This window comes from Bidens hawaiensis, unplaced genomic scaffold, assembly GCF_021521415.1.
Source record: "Bidens hawaiensis isolate Kalapana, Puna unplaced genomic scaffold, B.hawaiensis_p1.1 tig00034330_1, whole genome shotgun sequence".
Taxonomy (NCBI): domain Eukaryota; kingdom Viridiplantae; phylum Streptophyta; class Magnoliopsida; order Asterales; family Asteraceae; genus Bidens; species Bidens hawaiensis.
The window spans coordinates 129429-155920 of record NW_027495946.1 but is presented as its reverse complement, the minus strand read 5'-3'; the positions used below and the strand labels follow the sequence as shown (position 1 = coordinate 155920).

Genomic DNA, 26492 nt, shown 5'->3' with positions numbered 1-26492 from the left:
CGTGGGTTCGATATCCGGACTTACTTAGCTGTACTAGAGTCGACCGGTTCACTTGCCGGTTAGTAGTTTTAGTTAAGTTAAGAGTCTAGAATTACTACTTTGTGTCTAGATTAGCGTAATTTTAGTTAATAAATTTATAACTATTTTTAGCACATCACTAGTCAACCCATTTTACGTTCATTTAAGAATATGGGTAATATCTGGTGACTTTATAATAAATTAAACAATTAATTACTCTTATTCATACAAAATTTTTTAATAATTTGTAATAAATATTACTATTTTTGTGTATTTATCTCTCATTCCCAATTAATAAACTTAGGTTCATATATTTAGCTCAATATAAAAGCAACTAATGAAAATAATAACATAATAGACAGTTAGAATTAATAAAATAAAAATGTAGAAGTAAAAAGTAAATAAAAGTAGTTTAAAAAGAAATTAGTTTTACTTTTAAAAGTTAAATGATATATGAAAAATTACAAATCTAAATATTTAACTTTAAATTTAAAATTTCTCATCTCTAAATCAAAATATTAACTTCTCAAAAATTCTTAAATGGATTAGCAGGTCTACCCACTTTTTAACGAGTTGGGTATGGGTTGACCCGTTTATGAAAATGGGTCATGTCAACCGACCAACAACTTATATTTTTTCGTGTCAGGTTTTAGATTGTGTTAGGAATTGACATCCCTAATTTAAGTTTATTAGCCATTCATTGAATAGTTATTTAGAGATGATTTTCTTTATTATAGTCTGTTAGATACCTCTATTAATAAAAAATAATTATTTGTCAATATTTTAACAGACCCCAAAACTCTTTCGCCCATATTGCATATATAATTTGATTTTTGTCGAAATAGTCATTGAAAAAATATGTTAGCATTTTTGTCTTATGCTTCATAATTTTGGTTGACACTTCTTTCGATTGAACGGAATCTACTTTGGTTTGTTTTTATTGTTTAGGAGCGCTGAGTGTTCGCGAGGGACAGCAATGGATATTAGAGAGACTGAATCATTTGTTGATATTAAGAGTTTGCATATATAATTTGATTTTTGTTAGGAGCTGCAAAAAAGATCAGTATATAATTTGTTGATATTAAGAGTTTGTAATAATTAAAAATTGCTTATCGAATTAATCAGCATACAATTTGTTGACACAATACAACACTCTTGTTGTGACTTGTGGGGACTATTTTATGGGCTTAAAAAGAAGAAATATACAAAGGCATTGTGGGCTGGCGCTGGTTGAATAGGCATGGATAAGCCCATCACAACAAAAGCCCATATGGATCGATTGTTGCACACTATTTTGGACGGCCGGAATTCACGTTTTTTTATGAACAACATTGTAGAATAGTAATCAATTTTCATATTAACATCATGTGACGAATTGGATTGTAATTCCAAATATTTTGAATTCTTTTAAGTTTCTGGTTTGTTTCTTGAGCTGGCCGATTTATTTAGTGCCCATGTCCGGCATAATCAATTTTAGTTTCAACACTTTGATTTATTTTTTTTATTTTGATTTGACATTTATATGAAACGATTATGTGATTCATTTGTTTGAGTGAATTGTTTGTTTGATTATTGATCTTGCACCCGCTACTCCGACATATATTATATCGTTAATATACATGACCGACTTGTTAATTTTTCTAAGAAAGTTCATGCTTAGTCAAGTTTTAATTTATGATACAAAGAACTAATAATATTTATAAACAGAAAATCATCATAGAATCATTCAGATTTAAGATTTAACTAAACATTCCGAACGTGTAAGTTTGATTATAATTGATATTATGTCACTGCTACACGCACACTAAAATTCGAACGATGTGAGCTTAGAGTAGCGGGTAGGCTATAAACGACAAGCTGCGTTTGGTTAGACACTAGATAGAGTGGATGCCCAAGCGATGCGACATCAAGTGTCGATTCAATTTTTTTAAATTAAAATTGGTGATTGTAAGCTCAATCAAATCAAGAAATCGTCTTAGTGTTGGAACTAGATATTGATTCTCTGAATTCACTTTGCAATTTAATTAAGTTTTTCAAATATAATTAAAAATTCAGTTTTGTTAGTAATTTGTTTTAGGACAAAATTACAAACTTTGTTCTTTAAACATATGCGATTTATGGATCAGGTCTTTTAAAATATTTTTTTGCAGGCGGTGTCCTTTACGTGGCATGTTTGTTTGATTTTTGTCCTTTTGGCTAACACCCATCCATTTTCGCCGTTAAGTGGTTGCACGTGAGAAACATGTGAGGGGTTTTTTTGTCTTTTCATCCATCCCTGCAACATGTCTTTAACACCCTCACTTCTGATTTTAAAACCCCTAAATACTCCCTTACAAAGCCCTAACACTCTTTCACCTTCTCACCTTCTAATCCTCGATCAAACCAAGCAAGCACCCTCAGATGATATAATGGAGCCGCAATTCTACATTGGTGAAGCACACGATCAAGAAGATTATGCAAATTTCTATGGTAATTTCAACTTTCTAGGGCTTACTATGGTAATTTGTACTCGTTTTTACTTTAATTTTGGTACTTACACAGTGATTACTGTTATTTTGTAGTTGGATTACCTCATATGTTTTCCATAATGTTGCACCATGGTGGTAAATTTACCAAATTCCTTGGACGAGTTTATAATAGAGGTGTGGTGCATCATATTCATGAACTCGATATTGACATGTTTTCTGTTCATGAGGTTGATCGAATCTTGGAGCAAATAGGTTACTCTAAAGAAGAAACTAGATACTACCATTATCTAGTTCCAAATGAAGATTTGGATTTTGGGCTTAGAGCTTTGGGAAGTGATGACGATATTAGGGGATTCGTTCAGTATGTTGGAGAGCATAAAGTAATGAGTGTGTATGTTGAGCATGAAACAACCACTCTCCACACATATTTTTGCTCACCATCAAAGGTTGCAATTAAAGAAATCACTGATGAAGAGCATATGGCAATGGAAATAGCAACTGATATGTCTAATTCAGCCAAGAGAAAAAGATTTTTGTTGGGTTGGCATGCTAGTACAAATGAATTTGGCCAAAGCAGTGGACAACAAGAGCAAATTGATCTTGTATTAGACGACCCTGAATTCGACCCTTCATTTGGAGACAATACCTTTGGTGATCATGAAGAAGGTGATAATCACCAACCTACAAATGAAGGTGAGACTCACCAAACTACAAATGAAGGTAATGTCATGGGAGTTGAAGGTAATGTTATGGGAAATGAAGGTAATTTCATGGGAGATGAAGGTAATGTCATGGGAGGTGAAGGTAATTTCATGGGAGATGGTGGCAGTGGAGATGATGGCAGTGGAGATGATAGCAGTGGAGATGATAGTAGTGGAGATGATGACAGTAGAGATGAAAACTATGATGGGAGAGATGAGACAGGGGATGGTATTGACAAGGAAGATAGTGATTACATGTTAGAAGATGGTGACACAAAAAATGATGTCGATGTAGATATGAGGGATTTTAGATTGCATACTGATATTGATGTTGATCACCAGGCTGCCATTGATAGTTTAGATGGTTTAGAAATGGAAATGGAAGATGTAATGTTGGATAATGATAAAATTTATAAAGAAGAAATGGATGACAAAGACATAGATTCCCTTTTTTATAAGGGTCAAGTGTTTGGTACAAAGGAAGAGGTGAAGAAATTGATTAGATCACATGCTGTTGAAACAAGAAGACAAATTAGGATTCGAAAAGATGATCGTATAAGGGTAAGGGCAGTGTGTGAAGGTGAATTGGAAGATGGGTCCCATAGGGGAAAAAGTTTGGGGGTTGGATCTAGCAGTTGTGGTAAAGACAAAGGGTCAAAGATAAACATGTTGGGGGTAGAGGAAAAAGGAAAGACTCACATATCAATAAATGCCCTTGGGTTCTGTTGCTTTCTTACTAGAAAAAAAAAAGATCTTGGATAATAACCAAGTTGGTGACTAACCATAAATGCCTTCAAACAAGAAAAATTTATGCCTGCATAGCCACCTTCCTATCTCATCACTTAATTGAGGAACTCCAAGATAACCCCAAGATTTCAATTAAAGGTATCAAAGATAAGTTCTAGAGGAAGTTTGAGGTTGGTGTTTTTGACATGAAAGCATATAGGGCAAAGAATTTGGCCAAGGAACAAATTAATGGAAATTTCATATCTCAATATGGGCTGCTGAGGGATTACATTGAAGAGTTGAAAAATGCTAATCTAGGTACAACTGTTCACCTTGAAGTAGAAAATTGCACCGACCCCACATCTGAGACAAGAACTTTTAAGAGAATCTATGTATGCTTGGAGCCTTTGAAACAAGGTTTCAAAGCTATTGGGAGAGATCTTTTGGGACTGGATGGGGCTTTCCTCAAAAGTGTATGGCCTGGTCAATTACTCACAGCAGTTGGTCTAGATCCAAACAATGGATATTACCCTTTAGCATATGCAGTTGTAGAAGCTGAACAATGCTCTCTTGGTAATGGTTTTTGCAATGCCTTGGTGATGATTTGGGCATGGATAGTAGATCTAAGTTTACCTTCATGAGTGACAGACAAAAGGTTTATATACACTCATTTTCATTCCATAATTTTTTATTTCTATCTAAGATCATGTCACTAACAGATCTTCCTTAAATGTACAGGGCCTTATCCAAGCAGTGGAAAGGGTGTTTCCTACTGCAGAGCATAGATTTTGTGTTAGACACATTACTGAAAATATTAAGCACATATTTAAAGGCAAGATTTACACAGATGCTATCTGGAAACTGGCCGCATGTACAACAAATGCTCATTATGAGAGGGAAATGGATAATTTAAAAAGGTTGAACAAAAAGGCACATCTTTGGGTGTCTAAAATCCCACCAGAGTATTGGTCAAGATCACACTTTATTGGTAACAATTTCTTTTGCCTTTCTGAATTGTTAGCTTGAGTGTTGATATGTTTATGAAAGGAAGATGTCTTGATCATAATATAGATTATTTGTTACAATAGGAAGAGCACCATCAGATGTGTTCACCAATAACATGTGTGAAGTCTTCAATTCTAAGTTGGTAGATGGACGAGACAAACCAATAATCACATTATTGGAATACATAAGGGAGTACCTTATGAGGAAGATTGTGAATGTTCTAAAAGTAATTGATAAGTCATTAGGCTTGCTAACACCATATGCTACTAAGGTTATGGACTTAGTGATAAAGGAAGCTAACAGGTCAGTTCTAATCATTTCATGTGTCTTTGAACATAAATTGAATATGCATTATTCATATACATTCAAATAATAGGTACAATGTGCAATGGAATGGTGAGGAACATTATCAAGTCACTGGACCAAATGGTGATCAGTGTGTAGTGAACTTGAGAACAAACACTTGTGCGTGTAGGAGGTGGGAAGTCACTGGGATACCATGCAGACATGTTGTGGCAAGTGTTTGGGTGAAGGCTGCTCATGACCCAAATGTTGGTAGACCAGAAACATATGTCAATCTAGTATACACAATGGAGAGGTGGAGGGCTGTATACAATTACAAAGTCTACCCTATTAATGATATGACTATGTGGCCCAAGTCAAAGGTGCAACACAAATCACAGCACCTACGTATCATAAGCCTATTGGAAGGCCAAAGAAATCCAGGAAAAAGTCAGTTGTGGAAGTTGAAGAAGGGTAAGAAGGGTAAAAAGGAAAATGGCAAAACTTTGGAAGTTGAAGAACAAGGCCCATCCAAGAAAGCAAAAACAGTTACGAAGTCAAGGCCACCAGGTAGCAACGCTTGCGGGGGATGTCATCAAAAAGGGCACAACATAAGATCATGCACTGCTGCAGTGGAAAAATAATATTTTGGGTTGTATGCTTGTTGGGTTTTAATTGTGTATTCCATGGAACGATATTTTAGGTTCTCTTTGGGTTGTCTTTTGTGTTGTCTTTTGGGATGTAATATGTGTTGACTGCTATTAGGGATGTAGTGTGGATTGTCCATGGAATAATTATGGTGTATGAAATTGTTATGGTGTATTGTTGGTTGTTGAATGCATATGGTAATTGATGTTGTTGTTCGCATGCTGATGCTGATGTTGATGTCTATATGTTATTATTATGTTGTATGAAATTGTTGGTTGTTGAATACAACCAAAGTCACCTGTTGTTTGACCATTTACATGTCAAACCATATTGGGACACTTTTTCTTATTGGTAATTGATGTATGAAACTATCAGTAGTCAACATTGCAAATTACATTCATTCCCACCATTCAAATTACATTCAAAAGACATCATATTCTTACCTTCTAAATTACATTCAAAAGACATCATTGCCAACCTAAGAAGATCCAAACTACATTAACTACATTAACCCAAACTACATTCGGAACATAAGAACAACCTAAGAAGATCAAAGACATTCGGAACATAAGAACAACCTAAGAAGATCAAAGACATCATATCATTTTCATTGCAAATACTATAGCACTAAAAAAGATCCAGCTCATTATCAGCTTCTTCTTCATTTTCCTTACGTCTTCTTTACTTTTCTCCAGACTTTCTTCAGCTTTGTTCTTAGATCTCAACAAACCAGGGATTATCTCCATTGCCCTTTCACACATTGGAGGGTCACGCCATCCAAGAAATGGACAATCTGATGTCTGGATAAAAGGAGGAAGATGAAGATTATACGATTCAAAGAAAACTGAAAACAATTTAAGGGCTTACCATGTCGGGACAAGAAAAGAATCGTCGACCAGGATTTCTGTCAGTCCATGATGTTCGAACAATAGCTTGCTTGCCACAAACACAATACATCATCCTCGATTGAGCCCTAATATTTGATCTTGGCATCGAACCCTAATTTTAGATCTATGAATTAAGCCCTAATTCGAGAGATGGAGAGATGAGGGCGATGAGCCTGACATGTTGCAGGGATGGGTGAAAAGACAAAAGAACCCCTCACATATTTCTCACGTGCAACCACTTAACGGCGAAAATGGATGGGTGTTAGCCAATGGACAAAAATCAAATAAACATCCCACGTAAAGGACACCGCCTGCAAAAAAATATTTTAAAGGACCTGATCCATAAATCACATATGTTTAAAGGACAAAATTTGTAATTTTGTTTTGTTTTAGTTGTTAACTTTATTGTTGTTAATTTTAAGTTGGTTTCAAAACCCCTTTTCAATTTATTTCTTATAAATAACAACGCCCAGACTTAAACTTTTTGTATCATGTATTTAATTTGTATATCTGAAACACGAATCTTACTTCCAATCATACTAGTTTTGTGAGTCATCCAATTTTATTTGTTGGATTCGACACTATCAAAGTGACACCAAACTTTATAGCCATCAATGACCAGATAATAATTGTTGTCATACATTGATACAGTGATCGACACCAAACTTTATAGCCATCATGCTTAAAATAACAAAGATCCTTATAAATAATGTATTCATCACATATGTACTACCAATATTTTAACTCAACTATTTTTACTACCAAATGACAAGTATTCATCTATTTAAGTATAGTGGTAATCCGTAAAAGCATGTATGTACCGGTTTACTTCCAAAAATTTGGTTATTGATATGACATTTTTTTTTTCCGAGTGTTCATTTAACAATACTAATGCTGACACTTTCTATATGCGTTTTTTAGTTATTGTTAAAAACATTGAAAAATCTAAATAATTATATCATTTGGTCCAACACACACCTCCATTTCTTCCTGGGATTGCATAATCAACATTTGCTTTGGCTTTAGGATAGCAATCCAGGAACTCCAGATAACTCTTTTCCTTCATTAATAGATTTATAATATTACAGAAAAGCTAAACTTCAAGAAATTTCAACAGAAATTTCATGAGCATCTTTTGATCTTAAGAAAACATTGTTTACATAATTTATGAATTAGGCTTCTGTATTATGATGTGTCCATTTCCTTCATTCTTTTTGGATTTGTAAGTGTTCAGAGTTATTACTAGCGTGATTCAGATTTTCATAATGTCATAATAATGTCATAGTAGAATCCAAAATGTAGAAAGAGAAAACTCACAACATTTGTTCTTCTGCCAACTGCTGAAAACATCTCCCCGGCAATTTCAATCTCTACTGTGATTTTAGTTACACAAGCCTTCTTCAGCAAATATTTGTTAAATTATTATCAAAATTGGAGAACGGAAAGGACATGTAGAGCCCTTACTCAATTCGTACACGAATTGCGGGCTCGCCAGAGAGTTAGTGACCTCACAACGAGAGCAGCCCCTTCGTGTTCAGGATGATCGGATGAGAGATCTGAATTGTGACCTCACACAATCATGCCGGATGAGCAACAGAGAGCTTTGCTTCCTCGTTGCTTCTTTCTAGCGACCAGCTTATCAAGTTCTTTTTCCGGTATGTAGCTCCGCGAACAAGGAGCATGCTTTTCAATGGCCTTCTGTGTTTTGATAAAAAAAAAGTAGTGTTTTCCTGCCCTTTCAGGGAATGGCGGAATCCGTCTCTAGCCACAAGTCATCCCCGTATTTTGCCACATACGTGGTTCGGTCCTCCAAGGCCTGCCTATTAGAGCTCTCTTCAACCTCCTCATGGCTAGATTGATCGACCTGCCCATTTTGTCTCGCCCTAAATGGAATCCCGTAGTTACGCTACGCCCCGACCAGAGTCCCCACGTCCGCTTTTCTCTGCCCAAAACCCGAGAAGTTGGCTTGCTACAATATCATTGCATTTCCAAAAACTTACTTTGTGCTTATTTTATGTATAACCTTATATAACGTTATTCCAAGTTGTTTGACTTTTAATATAACTGCTCGGAAAAAGGGTAAATGCGCTTTGCCATCATGCCCACTGTTACTTGGAAACCTCCAAAGTTTATAGTTATATTTTTGAATCATTATAGATGTCTGCAACCAAAATAAAAAACACGTTTATATATAGTTTGTAAGAAAAAAATGACAATAATTAAAAAAATATAGTATCTCGATCTCTAAAACAGTATCGAATGCATCAACTAGAAGAAAAATTAATGTAAAATATATAATGTTAAACATGGATACCCACTTTAATTAATGTTGAACCCCGGTGTAAAGAAAGCCGTTTCCGTACGCGGATAACTTATAAATCCTTCATAAAAAAGATCTTATGTCGCCAACAAAAAAACACGAAAATGAATTTATTTTTGATTTTTTAACACCAAGTCCTCTGGAATACACTTGCAATATGAAACTAACATTCATTGCGTAATCATCATTCATGCTGAAGAGGTAGGTCCCAGCAGAGCCCAGTTGAACCCGCAAGACTCACCTCAAAGAGGGACGTCTGCGCAGTTGAACCCGCAAGACTCACCTTCAACAGGGACGTCTGCGCAAAGGCTGGACTCACCTTGAAGAGGGACGTCTGCGCAGAAACCAACTGGATCCGCAGGACCCACCATGCTCAGAGACGTGACGTCCTTACGCGCAGTACGCAAGCTGTTCCCGCAGGAAAAGCCTCCCAATGGTGAAGTACCCCGCCTGTTCCCGCAGCTGCGGATACAAGCCATCAGGGAAGGCTACCTGCGCAGCAAGGCTACACGCACAAGGCACTTAACTCTTAAATAATTCAGTAATGTCACCTGAAGAAGGAGTGAGCAAGCCGGGAACACTCCCGCCCAAAGCCGGGAATACTCCCGCCCAAATGAGCCAGTCCGTACGCTACTGGAGGACCTTTTGTACTGTACCTGACGAGGTATGGACAAAAGGTCTGACCAAAGCAGCGATAGCTTACTGTGACAAAGGAATAGTACACAGCCGGCCTGGTCACTATCAACCGATGCCTACTCACCAACCCTTGTCACTATTAGCCGCTGCCTACTCACCAACCTGTCCTAGCACGTGCATAGCCTGCAGTTGGTGGAAAAGGAATAGTACACAGCCGGCCTGGTCCCTATCAGCCGCTGCCTACCCACCAACTGCCAGCATGGCATGTGCGTAGCCCACAGTTGGCAGAACAGGAATACTATTCAGCCGGCTGTACCTTCTTGGAAACCTACCTTCGGCTATAAATACTCCAACACCTTGGAATGGTATGGACACATTACATTACCTTATCACATCTTATCTTCTCTAGCAATCTCTTAATATACACTTATATTCAAGAGCAATCTAGTCTGATTCTCACGCCGGAGGGTGGTCACAAGGAGGTACCCCCCTTCTCAGTGACGAGCTCACGGTGTCTGTTTTGCAGGTCATCAGAACAACCATCTTTGCCGGACATAACCCCTCGTGGGAAACATCTATTTAACCCCCAGATTATCCGTAATCTGCCCGGGGTCAATTAGTATTTCTTCATTGGCGCCATCCGTGCATAAAGCTAGAACTTATTCTTTTTCAGTTTTTTCAAAACTTCTGGAAAGATGGTTAACGTTACTCCAGTCCCCAGGCCAGGGAGTAACCAAGAAGCCCCGGTAACCATAACCCCAGCTACTGGGGGGAACACCGGCGAATACACACGTTTTACGAACACTACCCCGGTTACCCAAGCCGGGGCAATGGCAGTAAATTTTACGAACACTACCCCGGTCACTCTATCCGGGGCAAGTGCAGTAAACAATCATCCCCTGGGATTCATTGATACCCAGGTGGAAAGACAACAGACGAGGCTCCCCCGCCAAACACTTGAACAAGTTAAAGCGTGGGCGGAAGCACGTCAGAAGGAATTCCAAACTGAGTTGGATTAACGCTTGCGTTCACTTCAACAGGCTGAAGAATTCGGAAGTACTCGACAACAGCTCAACATGAGCAGTGAGTGCGAGTACTCGGACGTTGATCGGGAGGAATCCGACACCGACGTAAACCCTCGCCATAGGGCGAAAGAGAAGCGTAAGGACACGGACTTCCAACCAAGAAGGAATTTTGGAGAAACTTTCAAACCAAAAAATGCGGGTAGAAACCCACGTGACTTCTCTAAAGCTTTTAGACCAACTGTTGCAAATGCGGGAACGTCCAAGTTTGCAAGGGACATTGCGGAAGCAATCGCCCCGAAGAGTGCCAAGCAGATGCCCAACATCGGCACTTATGATGGTATATCCGACCCAGACGATCATTTGAACAGATTCATAGCGGGGGCAACCGTCAGCAATTGGACGGAACCCACGTGGTGTTATATGTTCCAGATGACGATAGTTGGAGCGGCTAGAGCGTGGTTTGACCGTCTACCGGTCCACCACATCTATGATTGGGCAGACTTCCAACAGAAGTTTAGCCAACACTTCAGCCAACAAAGAAAGTATACCGAAGAGCAATGGACAATCCTCAATTGCATTCGAGAGGAAGATGAATCTTTGCTAGACTTCATCACTCGCTTCAACTCAAAGAAGCTAAGTCTGGGTAGTATTAGCGAAGATCTTGTTCGCGCTGCTTTCATCCAGGGCGCAAAAAACCCAGAGCTCATCCGCACCTTAACGGGTAAAGATGGCATGCCATCCACATGGGATGCCATCATGACCGCAGCTAAACGCTTCGCGGAAACGGAAAAGCAACTGGGTAGAGATATTCCCCAGAGCACAAACCTCTACACCCAGAAAACAAGAGAAAACAATGTCCTTACCGCCCGACTAAACAAAAAGAGGAAGCTAGGCATTTTGCAGTCAAGGGTAAACTTTGACACCTCATCCGGCTCGCACCCTCGGTTAGGCGGAAAGGATAACATGCAGTCGTCGAACCGGAACTCCAGATGGACGCCACTCACCAAAAGCGTCACCGAGATATTCGACACCGAGAGGCTCCCATGGCCAAAGGCTCCAATAATCCGAGAGCGTCACAACGCTGATCAGAGCAAATTCTGTGACTTCCACAAGACAAGAGGCCACAACACCGAGGAATGCGTAGACTTGAAGGACATCGTCGAAGCATTTGTCAGAGATGGGACGCTGACGCACCTCGTGGCGTAATGAACGCTGAGCAGGCTAATGCGTGTAGAACCCCAGTTGGGGAAAACACGAATAACACTGCAGCTTCAATGTCGGAGACTACATACTGCGTAAACAACGAGATTCCGAACCAAGTGCATATCGGCTCGAAAGGCTCGATGACACTCCCAAGAACATGGAAGGGAGCTCAATTACATAGTCTGCATGTAGATCAATTCCAAACTTGTAAAAGAAAAGGCCCAGAGCCACTTCTAATGGAAATGATTCTCCTTATCACATTGACGCTGATGGTCTTACATTTATACTTAATGAACTTTCCACACTGATACGCCGGTCTTCACCGCATGCATAAGTGGGAAAGCAAGTCGTTGCGTGTGGAAGGCGGCAAAACTCGCATAAACACAAAACGACAAATTTCTAAAAAAATATAAGGAAAGCCTTCACGCAGGTCAGTCATAGGTAAAGTTTGATCATCCTACTAAATGAAAGTGCCAGTCCTAACCGCACAAATCATGATAGAGGACACCGAACTAACCTATTGACAACCGCGCGTCGAACGGTTAATTTATTCAAAACACTGATATGCCGGTTTTCACCGCATAAATAAGTGTGAAGAAATCGTTGCGTGTGGAAGGCGGCAAAACCCGCGTAAGCACAAAAAACAGATGACAACCTTCACGCAGGTCAGTTATAGGTAAAGTTGGGTCATCCCACTAAATGAAAGTGCCGGTCCTACCCGCACAAATCATGATAGAGGAAACCGAACTAACCTATTGACAACCGCGCGTCGAACGGTTAATTTATTCAAAACACTGATATGGGTTTTCAACGCATAAATAAGTGTGAAGAAATCGTTGCGTGTGGAAGGCGGCAAAACCCGCATAAACACAAAAAACGGCAAACCTTCACGCAGGTCAGTCATAGGTGAAGTTCGGTCATCCCACTAAATGAAAGTGCAGGGCCTAACCGCACAAATCATGATAGAGGAAACTGAACTTTTACCTATTGACAACCGCGCGTCGAACGGTTAACTTATTCAGAACACTTAGAAAATCTCTTTAAGGAAAAAATGAGGAAAACCTCCACGCAGGTCAGATACAGGTAAAGTTTAGCCATCCTACTAAGTGCAAGTGACGGTCTTACATGCACAATCACGAAAGAGGAAGCAAAACTTTAACCTATTATCTGCCACGTTGATAGGTTAACTTATCAAAAGTACTTAAGAAATTGCTAAGTTAAACTAAAATATGCACAAGCGAATCATATATTGTTTATGCGGCAAAACAAGTGCCAAATTAAACTATAATATGCATGAGCAAGTCGTATAACGTTTATAAAGCAAGAGTGACGGTCCTACCCGCACAAAAGATTTATATTCCATAAAAATTCAACTGTTACAAGAATGGCCGGGTATCTACCCGCCTACAAGAATATAAATCTATACAAAGATATAAACCTATCCTAACAGTGGGAAGGATCTAAAGGTTCAAGCTTCAGGACCACTCCCTCCAAACCCACTTGTACCCGCACCATCACTTGGCTGTGGCAGTTCAAGGAAGGTCTTGAGAATGGTTAGCCCATCATCAGCAGCAGCAACTTCGTTCACCTTCTCCACCACCGGGTGCGGGAAGGCGGCATACTGGTTCACTGCTTGGTCATATACAGCTTCAGTATCCACATCATATAAAGGGAAGTTGGAAGGCGGGATGCCCTTCTCAACGAACCCTAGACCAAGCAGGAAGCCAGCCTTTTCCCCATCCTCATGAGAAGCGTTGAGGGCTGCGCTCATGGCATCGTCATATGATGTGTCCGTGAAGACCCGATGCACAACCTACAAAACAAAAATACAAGTATCAAAACCTTTTCTAAGTACAAAGAAAAGCGTAAAGATATTATGAAGCTATGCATACCTGCGACAACGCTTCTTGTAGAAGCCATTCCTTGGTAACCAGAGCCTCCTGGAGGGCAGCTTGAGCTTCATTACGGGCGCGTTCGGCTTCGTTCTTTGTAAGGTTGGCAAGCAACACATCTTTGGCTGCAGCCTCTTCGACGCCCCTTAGCTTACGCTCAGTGTGGTCAAGCACCCCCCTCTGGTCCAAGATCTCTTGGAGCTTCTTGGCATCTTCCATGGCCAAGGCATCATGAGCCTGCTGGAGCCTCTCTAATTTGGCTTTGAGCTCCTCATTCTCAATGCGTAGAGGCTCAGCAACAGCTTCAGCCTTGGTGGCCCTCTCAGTTGCGTTCCGTGCAGTTTCCTTAGCCAACCGAAGCTGTTCATTAACAGCTTGGGTAGCCTTGGAACGGGCCTCGAGACGGGCCTGAACTTCAACCTCGAGGGCCTTGAAGGCCTTCTCCTTCTCCGCAGCAACGGCGGAGAGTCTCCTGTTCTCCTCCCGGATAGCCCACGCCTGAGCTACTTCTTGGATACGAGCCGCCTTTAACTTGTCGTTTTCACGACAAAGCAGCTCGACGCGCGGCTGCATCCGGGCAAAGAGAATCCGAAGCTCGTTTGTCAGCCTACCCTTTTGGTAGCTCGACATAGCTTCTCCCAGTGCACCACTGGGGGCGGCGTGGCGCGCCCACTCGACGCAATCCACAGCCGTCCGAAGGGTGGTTCCCCGGCGGATGTTCCACCGCGGAACAAACACCTCATTCGAATCCGACACTGCAAAAACAAAAAGCAGTTAGGAAAAGATGATAAAAAATAAAAATATATATAAAAAGGCCAAAATAACCATACGCACCTGTAGGGTCGACAGTAGGCCGGTAGCCGCCAAACCCATCACCCGAACCTAACGGATATCCATCCAAGAGGTCAGGCAGATGGGAAGGAGGCAAAGATTGGCTAGAAGCCCCGAACATACCTGCTGAACCGGCCGGGGACGAGGTAGTCGCCGGCGCCGGAGGCACGATCGATGCCACTGCGGTAGAGACCATCGGAGGTGAACTCACTGGAGGTGAACTCACAACCGTGGCCGCTGCTGCGGAAGAACCCGCAGAAATTATCACCGCCGGCTCAGTGAAGGATTCCGTGAAGATCACACTGACAGCCGGCGGGGATGATGTTACAGTTGGAACAGTTGCCTCAACGGGATGAGCAACTGAACCAACACTTGAAACAGGCGCAGCCGCCTGGGTCATCGCCTCGGGTAGGTTGACCAAACCTACCGTCGTGGGTCCAGAGGTACTCCTCCCCGCACCACTTTGGAATGCAGTTGCATCCACGCCTGCGTGAAGACAAGATAGTTAAATATAATGGCGGAAAGATATGAAGTTAAAGTTAAAGTTTACACTTACGAGTCCTCTTGAGCTTGAAGGTGCGAATAGGCGGGGACGAACCCGATGGAGCCGGCCTCTTCACGCCGGTCACCGTCGTTGTACTAGGTTGCCCGGAGGTGACAACTGTCTCAACCTCCGGAACAGTGGTCTCATCACCACCAGGGTTCCCCGCCACCTCTTCACTCTCGGTCTCCGACTCTGACCGATTCCCCTGATCGGCAGTGGAGGCAACCTTCGCCTTACCCTTCCCGCCAGCAGCCTTCTTCTTCCGCGTAAAGACCATCTGCGGATTCCTCATCAGAAGATGACAAAATTAGAGGAATTCCAGCAGAGGTTTGAGCATTCACAGGGCGTGGGTTAAATAACTCCTTACCTGGCCGCGTGGCGCTCATGATCGGGTGGCCCGGCGGGTAGACCTCCACAAACCGATCCGCCGTTTGCTCCAAGATGGGCAACTCGTTCTCATCAAGAGCACGGGTACCCATCCGAGCGGGACCACCAGCTTCCCGCGGATGCAGGAGCGACTGTAGGTCGTTTCCCTCTGAAAACAAAAGAAAAACAGTTAGAAGAAAACTTTAAGTCAGCAAAGAAGATGGAGCATACCGTAAGGGATAGAGTTCAAACCGTATTCGAGGACGATGGGGATCTGTGGCGCCTCCGCCCCAGCATCTTTCCACACCCGGCTCATCCCGAGCATCACCATCCCGGACTCCGCAAAGCGGTAAACCGGAGACTGGACCCGGGAAATCTTTGAGAACCATTCCGCCTCCTCGTAGTTGAAGGCGTGAAGGTTCGGGAGAGCTCTCCCGTTCTTGAACGTCATCGCTATGGGGACGACGCGAGCGGAGATATAGAAGAACTCCCGCTTCCAAGACCGAAGACTACGCTCGGTAGCGCAGATCTTCAAACCCTTGATCCGAGTGACCAAGGTATACCACCCCTGGATGCACATCCAGGAATGGAAGGTCATCAGGCGGTCGACATGGGGCTCCACGCCCAGAATGAGGCACACCCATTCAAAATGGCGGATCTTTGCGATCGCCATTGGGTGTACCTCCGTCAGGTGCACACCGTGTCTCTCCAGAACACGGTATACAAACTTCGTCAATGGGAACCTGAGATTCCCATAAATGAAGAATGCAGCATACACACCTATTTTGCCCTTGGGGGCATCGTACACCGTCTGGTGTGGCTCAGGAAACTCAGGCTCGAAAGGCTCGAGCATGAACTTCCTGACGATGTACTGATACTGGTCGACGGGAAGAGCACACTGGCACTCGCCAGCAGTACTCTTATCGTCCCTATCAGAAGTGGACGTCGGGTTCTCAGAATACACGTCCGACTCTTCAGCAGTAACTTCAAGATCATGAGAAGACATGTTTTGAATGTAAACACGAACGATTTCAGGAGAATGCTCGACAGAAAAGTTAGAGTATTCACCGGAAATCGTTTAGAAGAAGAAGAGAGGTGAAACTGTGAGTTGAGATGCAACCTCTCCTCCCTTTATATACTCATCGCAATGAATGCGATGAATTTAATGCGGAAGAGAGAGGAAAACGCTGGTGCAATGAAACTATGACACGTGGAAAAAGCAAGCTGGCAACAGCTGTTGACAGGACGCGTGCCGTAAACTTCGCGGCCACGCGCCCGAAAACTCGCGCCCACGCGCCTGAAAAAGCGTCTGGAATGACCATATACTGTCACGTCGCCATAACTTCCTGCACGTCCTGACACTGTCAGAAGAAACCGTCGGACGACGTGTCAACAGTTTGGACTGTTCTTATCCTTTCACCAACTCTTCGAATTTCAAAAAGATTCAAAAGTAAGCGGGACTATACCCCTTACCTTGGCAACCAAGTAACTATAAGACAGGTGCGAGTACAGTGTTAAGGCAAAACCCTTCACATACTTAGCACCTGCAGGGAATTGAAGCCAAGAATACCTCGGCAACCAAGTAACTATAAGACGGGTGCGGGTACAGTGTCAAGGCAAAACCCTTCACATACTTAGCACCCGCTGGGAATTGAAGCCAGGAATACCTTGGAAGTAAAGTAACTATAAGACGAGTGCGGGTACAGTGTCAAGGCGAAACCCTTCACATACCTAGCACTCTGCAGGGAATTGAAACCAAGAAGGATCTTCTGGGCCATGCTTGCGGAAACGGGAATAACATCCCCGCATAGCGGGAACGTCGAGAACTAGATTGTTTGAAGCTCCAAGATGGAATTGGTTGTTTTAACATAATTGATCACTATGTTCAAAACTACCAAAACCTCATGAAGAATCTACACAAGTGGAACTCAACGCTCCTGACTTGCGAGGAGGTTACAGACCTACCCGCATCATACCCAAAGATCAAGCAGAAAAGTCGGGAATTTCTGCACGTGACATTAGGACTTCCGCGGGAAGAATCCCCATGGAAAACCTTAAAACTAAACCCTTTTCAAAACCCTTTGCTTAAGTCCAAAAGTTCACCTCACTTAGTAACAATTCATGAGAAGAACATTGGACTGGGGGGACTTAAAGAGGTAGGTCCCAGCAGAGCCCAGTTGGACCCGCAAGACTCACCTCAAAGAGGGACGTCTGCGCAGTTGAACCCGCAAGACTCACCTTCAACAGGGACGTCTGCGCAAAGGCTAAACTCGCAAGACTCACCTTGAAGAGGGACGTCTGCGCAGAAACCAACTGGATCCGCAGGACCCACCATGCTCAGAGACGTGACGTCCTTACGCGCAGTACGCAAGCTGTTCCCGCAGGAAAAGCCTCCCAATGGTGAAGTACCCCGCCTGTTCCCGCAGCTGCGGATACAAGCCATCAGGGAAGGCTACCTGCGCAGCAAGGCTACACGCACAAGGCACTTAACTCTTAAATAATTCAGTAATGTCACCTGAAGAAGGAGTGAGCAAGCCGGGAACACTCCCGCCCAAAGCCGGGAATACTCCCGCCCAAATGAGCCAGTCCGTACGCTACTGGAGGACCTTTTGTACTGTACCTGACGAGGTATGGACAAAAGGTCTGACCAAAGCAGCGACAGCTTACTGTGACAAAGGAATAGTACACAGCCGGCCTGGTCACTATCAGCCGCTGCCTACTCACCAACCCCTGTCACTATTAGCCGCTGCCTACTCACCAACCTGTCGTAGCACGTGCATAGCCTGCAGTTGGTGGAAAAGGAATAGTACACAGCCGGCCTGGTCCCTATCAGCCGCTGCCTACCCACCAACTGCCAGCATGGCATGTGCGTAGCCCACAGTTGGCAGAACAGGAATACTATTCAGCCGACTGTACCTTCTTGGAAACCTACCTTCGGCTATAAATACTCCAACACCTTGGAATGGTATGGACACATTACATTACCTTATCACATCTTATCTTCTCTAGCAATCTCTTAATATACACTTATATTCAAGAGCAATCTAGTCTGATTCTCACGCCGGAGGGTGGTCACAAGGAGGTACCCCCCCTTCTCAGTGACGAGCTCACGGTGTCTGTTTTGCAGGTCATCAGAACAACCATCTTTGCCGGACATAACCACTCGTGGGAAACATCTATTTAACCCCCAGATTATCCGTAATCTGCCCGGGGTCAATTAGTGTTTCTTCACATGCCTAAATGTATCAATGCAAGCTTTAGTAGCTCATCTCCATTTAAAGGATGTGGAGGAGATAGTACTTCATCTGGAATCTTTGTAGTTCGTATGAACTGAATTTGAATAAAGTTTTAACTATTTACAAACTTATAATATGGGTCTGGATCAAATACAAATTTAATTAACGTGCTAACTGTGAGAATTAAGTTAATTTTTATTGTTTCTAATGGATTTAAAATAAAACAACAAACAAAAACGAAATACAAAACAAGTTTGAATAGAAATACTTACAATCAGTTTCTCAGAAAAGTATTGTAGGCATCCCGTGTGTTGGGAGTCTTCTTACCCTGATTAAGAAGATGTAAACTTAATTATAACACACACTTATAATAATGCATATTTGCAAAAACAAAAAAAGTAACAAACAATTACCTTTGATTTTGGTTAGAATAAGCTTATTCAAAAAGAAGTCCGGACTAGAATAAGCTTATTTGAAAAGAAGTTGAATGAACTTTTCTCTACTTATACCATTCTTGTAACAATAAGAGATCAAGAATGCTTAGTACAAGCATGCTAGTATTGTCACTATCATGAGAAAATGACAAAAACACTTAACAAACCACCGACTTTGTCTTAAGTCTTCACAAGCCTCAAGGTTCCACACTCTAATAGTTATAATAAAAAGAGAAAAAAAAAATCACTAAGGATAAAAGACATGCATCAAAAGAACTGAAAATTTTAACATGCATAAAAATTTTAGCATCAAGAGTCTTTTTGGGAGGAAGGGTTGTTTGTTTACATCTGAATGAAACCATTCAGATAGAAATATCTGATTCATTCAAACTTCAGACTGTTTGGTTACGGACATAAAAGCATCTGAATAGTTAAAACTGGGCTGAATAATTCAGACTCATGTTGTTGCTGAATGGGACAGAAGCTTATCAGATCTGACTCATTCATATCTGAACGAACCAAACAGCCCCGAAGTTGTTACCCGATATGTCAAGTTTGGAGATGTTCGACATTTTGTTTAGATCAGAGATTCATTTGTTAAAAAAGAGTATGTTTAATATAAAATGCAAACTTGTATACAACTTCGGGTCTTGTTGGTTAGAATTTCAGGTTAATGAAAGGACTTTTTGAAACTGCGAAAATGGATTTTAAGAATCCGTTTGAAAGTTTATAAACGAACTGAAAATCATCATGTAGGGAGTTAAATTATTTCCTATATATTAACCACCAATAAATCATATAGGCGAATTATATAAAGTAAGATTTGATAGTTGATAAAAATACATATGTTTTTTAGAATGATGACTTTCTTATATGCTAGGTCACCGCACTCCTCAAATTTTAGAGTCTCGTTGCCCCACTCTGACGACTATGTTTTCTTAACTGGACTCACATTGGCTTCAGAGTTTGACTTGGGCGTTCCCTGTATGTAATCCTATCATACTTTTATAAAAAAATAAAATCTCTGGTGCCACATGGCAATTGGTAAATGAATCTCTACGAGTGTTTCCCGCTCAATTTCACTATCCATATTATTGATAGCTCGCGGATCGTATTGTCCAATTTGACCTGAAAATGACCTGTGTTTAAAAGCTACCACCGATTGTTTAATTGCTTTATAACCCTAATAATACACATCGACTCTCCTTCTCAATTATTCCCCTCTGGTAAAGCCTTCATCGATACTTCCATGGGCGGATCCAATATGAGTTCACCGGGTTCACGAGAACCCAGTAAGTTTAAAATTTTACGTCAAAATGATATATAAAAAGCTTTGGTGAACCCATAGGATTTTACAAGTAAACTAATAACAAAATGTTTAAGATGATGCAATGGCAAATTACTTATCTAAAGCCATCGAAATCTTGAAAGTTTGATGGTCTCAAGTTAAAGCCTCTTTCTTTTTGAACTTTTTTTCTTTTTAGTAAACTATTACTGTGCTATTAGTTGGAGTTTTAAATAGCTAAAAAAAGAACGTTTCACGCCTCCACAACTCATTTATTGTAATTCTTTTATTTCCCTCATTTTTAATGACCTTGTTATGTGTATTTTAAATTAAATATTGTTTTATTAAGATATCTTATTATAATATTCTCCGATCCGAACCGAAAAATTTAACATTTGGTTGTGTAAAATTTGAACACCGAAAAAAGGTAAAATCATAGGAAAAAAGTCCTGGATTCGCCACGTGATGCTTCTTCATATCCAATTATGTTTAGATCTTCAAGCCGGCTTCAATCGTCATGTTCCTATCTTCGACCATTTTTTCATCTACGATTCCTTATAATAGTTAATCATAATTTAGGTCACCACTACTTGTATGCTAGGTGAATTAGTTGTGTAATATGTGACATTTATGCTTAAAACACGATGCTTAATGCAGAAAAATATGTGCAAGGACTGCTTACCGCTTTATTTATTTGATCCTAGTATACTTATGTTAGTATGAGTGGTCTTCAAGTGGTTCAAGTTAGGAGTGTCAATTCTGTTGGGTTGGTGGGTTAGCGTGTTGCGATTCTTCAACCATAACCCAACCCATATGTTTATTCGTGTCGACCTATTTAAATTTATGTCGTGTTCGAGTTGTGTTTCGAGTGATCGAGTCAATGCATTTTACGGTCATTTATGAATATAAGTAATACCTAGTGACTTTGTATTAAATTAAACAACTAATTACTCTTAATCATGTAAAAAAGTTAATAATTTTGTGATAGATTTATAATTGTTTTTGTGTATTTAACGCTCATTCCCAATTAATAAACTTAAGTTCATATATGTAGCTCAAGATAAGAACAAACTAACAAAAATAATAAAAGAATAGATGGTTAAAATTAATAAAATAAAAATGTTGGAAGTAAAAAGTAGATAAAAGTAGTTTATAAAGAAATTAGTTTTACTTTTAAAAGTTAAATGATATATAAAAAATTACAAATCTAAATATTTAACTTTAAATTTAAAACTTCACATCTCTAAATCAAAATATTATTTCTCAAAAATTCTTAATCGGGTTAGCAGATCAACCCACTTTTTAATAAGTTAGGTTTTGGTTAACCTGTTTACGAAAACGGATCATGTCAGCCGACCCAAAACCTAGATTTTTTCATGTCGGGTTTCGGGTCGTGTTAGAAATTGACACCCCTAATTTAAGTTTATTAGCAATCCATTGAATAGTTACTAGAAAAAGTGCCCGCGCGTTGCTGCGGGTACGCGCAAGTTATCTCCTCGTATTGGTTTGTAGCGTTTGGTGTGGTGTGTAATTGTTTATCAACGTGAGCGCGCCGATGTATGTGGATATGGTTTGTTGGATGCTTTTTTTGGGGTGCGAGGGGGTGTGGGCACAAAAATTATTAGCGTATGCATATATACTGTATGCATTGTGTTTTAAAATATTTGTTAATAAAGTAGGTATTATGGGTTACCTTCGAGTAACCAAAATGGCATACCTTCAATCTGGGAGGAGGGGCTAGATCTATAAATGTGGTTTTCAGTTTAAAGTATTGATGGCGAAGTTGCTGCGACCGATAAATAGTTACTAATATTCATAATTAGTACGTATTCATAATTTCCTTTTGCACGTCAAATTCAATTCCAAAGAAATTTAACACCTAAAGTTCGGCCCAACTAGACGTACGCATAGCTCGATTTTATACCAAAACTTTTGTTTGAAATTGCTTCTTTACCAGATATGAATTGAATAGATGATCCAAAACTCTAGATATCCTTTTTTTTTTGTTAAAATGATTGGATATATAGTATTTGCAAAATCCGCTTAATATGAGAAAAAAATGTGTTAAACAATGACTTAGTCGTGATCAATATAGTCGACAATGCGTCAAACTATACATGGCATGTGCGAAATTCCATCAACCACGAGTATTGAGAGGCCAAAACATGAAACTAATTATTCTCAAGACACTTTATGATAACTAAAGACGATAACTAAACTAAAGGTTCGTAGAACAAAATTCTTATAAATTCATACTCAATAAAAATACTAAAGAACTAAATAACCATGTAACCCTTTGTTGTGGGTTCGCGCAAGTTAAGCTTTCACCTACGCATCCCAATCTTTTTCCTTTAAAAATATTAATCAAAATCTCTATTAAAAAAACAATTACAATCCATCAAAAGGGCAAAACTATTGAACGACATAAATATGATTGTTGATGCCGTATTGTTGAATCATGAACTGATAAGTTACATTTATTTTAAAAGAAGGTAGTAAGGGTAAGACACTTAAAATGGTTCTTTTACGATGTTGGCTTAAGTCAGGTGAAGCAAGTAAAAAAAGAAATAAATAGAGAGAGAGGAAAGTTAGTTTTTAATTTTTGCATATTAAAGATAGTAAGATATCAATAATCAAGCATCCAAACAAACGAATCATCAAGTGATAAGTTTAATTTATTGTAGAAACATGTAGTAAGTGCGAGATAGTAAAAATGGTTTATTTAGGTAACTGCATATATTAAACATGGAAAGAAAGTGACATCATATAGCCGGTGCAACAACGGTTTCCAAGTACACAACACCTGCACCGCCATCAAGCGAGTTGACGCTGTGGAAATATTCAAGGGGCCACATATCAGTAGCGATTTCGTAAAATGTTCGTAAGTTACTCATGGCAAACCACTTCCTATTTGTCATGTAGTGTGTAATTGCGGACCATAAACGCCATGGTATAGGAGGGATGGGAGGAGGGGTGAATATACAAATTAATGAGTTATTAATATGATTTTAAGGTATGAATTAAAATACATACACGGTTGAAAATAACTAAATAAGCAGCGTCACGGAGCCAAAACTTTTAATTAGTCAATTTTAATATTATGAATATATTGTATAACTTCAATTAAAGTTATTTTATTTGGTACGTATCATTTAAAGCAAGAATGTATTGGCATGCTTAACTATTTTTCTCCTTTCTTTATCTCATATGCCAAAAATCAGTGTCATATAACTATTGAAAAAATAACTATACAAAACAAATGGATATAACAATTTTCTTTTGTCTTTTACAACGGCGGGAGAAATTTTGCATTTATAAAGAGGAAAATGACCAAAATGTCCATGTGACTGGTTGATGTTGACAAAATGTCCACTTGACCAACCAATTCCTATAATTTTAACCAACTAGATTCTGTCACATGATCAAAAATTCTCGTTGGAAGGCAAAATAAATCTTATCGAAAGTAAAATATCTCGCCAAAAGCCAAAATAAATCTAGACGAAAGCCAAAATAATTCTCAACGAAAGCCAAAATAAATCTCGTCGACTTCTAAAATAAATCTTGTTGGACGCCAAAATAAATCTCGTCGCCATAATTGCTCTATTTTAATATGTATGTAGTGTAATGTAAGTTGCTGTTTTTTATTGGCATTTTGAATCTTCTTTCATTTTAATTTTTGGAAGTTGACCAGTTAGGTTTGACCACACTGCTAGCTTTGAATTATGTTATTGTGGTTGTTAGGGTTATGATGGTGCTGATGAAGCTAGAATGCTTCAAAGGCATTTCAATGGGACATCTGTGAAGATTGGTGTCGGTGCAAATCGAGCAGCTACAGCTGCTTCTATTTTTCACAGACACGGTTTTATTAAGCCTCTTGATATTGCGTGTTTAGAGAAACTGGTAGCAAAAACTCGAGTTGTTTCTGATAAAATTGGAGTTGCAATTCTTGATGATGGAATGCAGGTGAAATAATTCTCTTTTTGCAAATTTAAACACGATACCCGACACGAATCTACATGACTTTAATATGTATCAAGTATGGCCTTAACAGGTTTCGTGTACTAAACAGGTAGACACGAATCATCCTTTTAACTTTTATGCCTAAACATGTAAAATACTCGTTTACTTGATAAATACCTTATTAGATTTTTTATAAATAAAAATAAAAATATATAATAATATAATATGTTATACACCCTAATAGTTAACCAATACAGAAAGACGAAATACATATGACACCACATATTAAAATACTTCATAGCATAAGATCTACATTTAAACAAAGTAACCTGTAAGCAATTACCACCCTCTATTCCGACCCGATAATCTTATTCTCCAATGCTTCAATATCATCAGCTAGCTCCTTTCTAGTTAACTGCACAAAAAGCCCGGTTTTGGTAGGATCATGCATAAAGTAAACACTAAAAAGGGAAAAAAAGTTTACTATCGAGTAACTTTCACTTTTAGTCCCTATGGTTTGCCCCAAACTTTGGGTTACATCATTTTTGTTTTAATTTTGTTTTTGTTGTCAGTTGAACCTAACCAACTAATGTCAATTTCTTCTGTTAGCTTGAGGGGTATTATAGTCTTTTTAACTAAGATTTAAGTTATTAATGTGTGGTATAATTTCTTAATACATATAGTTATATTAATATAAAATTATAAAAATAAGAAGCTCGTTTAAGCTCTCGATCCGGCTCGAGCTCGTCTAAGCTCAGCTCAATTTGATATTTCACCGAGCCAATCTCACGAGGGGATCGGCATGTTTACACCCCCAGCTAGAATTTGATTAATGTTTTCATATTTTTCTGTCAAAAGCTAATCAGCAAAATACTAACCAGCAACGATGGTTCCATGCACGGTAGTTTATCTTTGATTTCTGCAAATTAAAGTCAACAGATCAGGAAGTGAAATCAAAAAGATAATTATTCGCTAGAGCATGGGAAAGCAACTTATGAGCCGAGATAAAGATTGAAAAAAACAACTCACCAACAGAGGTCGACTGGTCGAGTTGTGAAAAAAAAACATAACTATATATATTTATCGTTAATTACCTTACGAGTTGCATTAGTTCATAACTTAGAACTTGGTAGAACTGGGAAGAACACACGCCATCCCTTGATGAACTTCTTGAACAGTTTGCTTAAAATCCATCCCCAACACCAAACAGAGTGAATTCATGGAACTCAAATGCTCTAAAACTTGCTTCAAACGGTCACTCTAGGTAATAACAAACATCAATAACATTATTTGCATTAAATGTTATGGTTATTAACATGTTACGACGATAAATACAAAATAAGATTTTACCTTTTCTTTCTGGAGTGATTGCAGCTTTGTATGAAGTTCTTCAAGATTTCTTAAAGAAAGATCAGTTTCATCCAAGACAATGTTTGAAGCAAGGTTGTAAAAGTCGTTAGGCGGTCCTAGGTGGTCGACTGGGGAGTTGCGAGTACTCGGGAGTAGTCGGGGATGTAAATCCCGAATCTGGATCACTACAATTATGATATCAACAATCTAGGTGTTGGTGCGGAATTCCAACACTGGATGATTCAAGAACACAAACACAGTACCAAGAACTTGCTTCAAAACACACGTTAATATTAACGTCGGGTGCTTAAGCACTATTAATACAATACTCGTCTATGATACTAGATGGCCAAAAATACAAGTGAACGAACAAACGATGACCCACTCACAAACCAACTGGCCACCCTACAAATGTAAACATACATCCTATATATATAGACTACCAACCCAGGCCCAAAACAAAGTAAAGCCCACCAAAATCAATAGATTTCGGTTTACACATAAATGCCCAACTAAGCCCAATCTAAGTTTAACAATACCAAGCATAAACCACAAAATATAGCCCAACAGTCTCCCCCTTGGTTTATTGCTTGATTTTAGGCGTGCTCGAAGATATCTTCAAAACTTTGTTCTTGAGTTTGTTTAGCAGCATGAGATGGGCCTTGAGCTGTCTGA

The 26492-nt window shown here is 39.8% G+C and overlaps 1 protein-coding gene across 1 annotated transcript; it reads left to right on the top strand.

Moving 5' to 3' along the window:
• The first annotated feature begins 4119 nt into the window (after positions 1-4119).
• Positions 4120-24479, top strand: LOC143586125 (uncharacterized). Its single transcript, XM_077067738.1, has 5 exons — positions 4120-4509; positions 4652-4901; positions 5002-5221; positions 5295-5748; positions 24249-24479. The coding sequence occupies exons 1-5, from the start codon at positions 4120-4122 to the stop codon at positions 24477-24479; spliced, it is 1545 nt and encodes a 514-aa protein (XP_076923853.1).
• Positions 24480-26492: the final 2013 nt, after the last annotated feature.

Coding starts and splice junctions, on each gene's coding strand:
- LOC143586125 (XM_077067738.1), top strand. CDS start 4,120: ATGAAAGCATATAGGGCAAAGAATTTGGCCAAGGAACAAATTAATGGA. Junction 4,902..5,001: donor GTCAAGATCACACTTTATTG/GTAACAATTTCT, acceptor TTGTTACAATAG/GAAGAGCACCATCAGATGTG. Junction 5,222..5,294: donor GTGATAAAGGAAGCTAACAG/GTCAGTTCTAAT, acceptor TTCAAATAATAG/GTACAATGTGCAATGGAATG.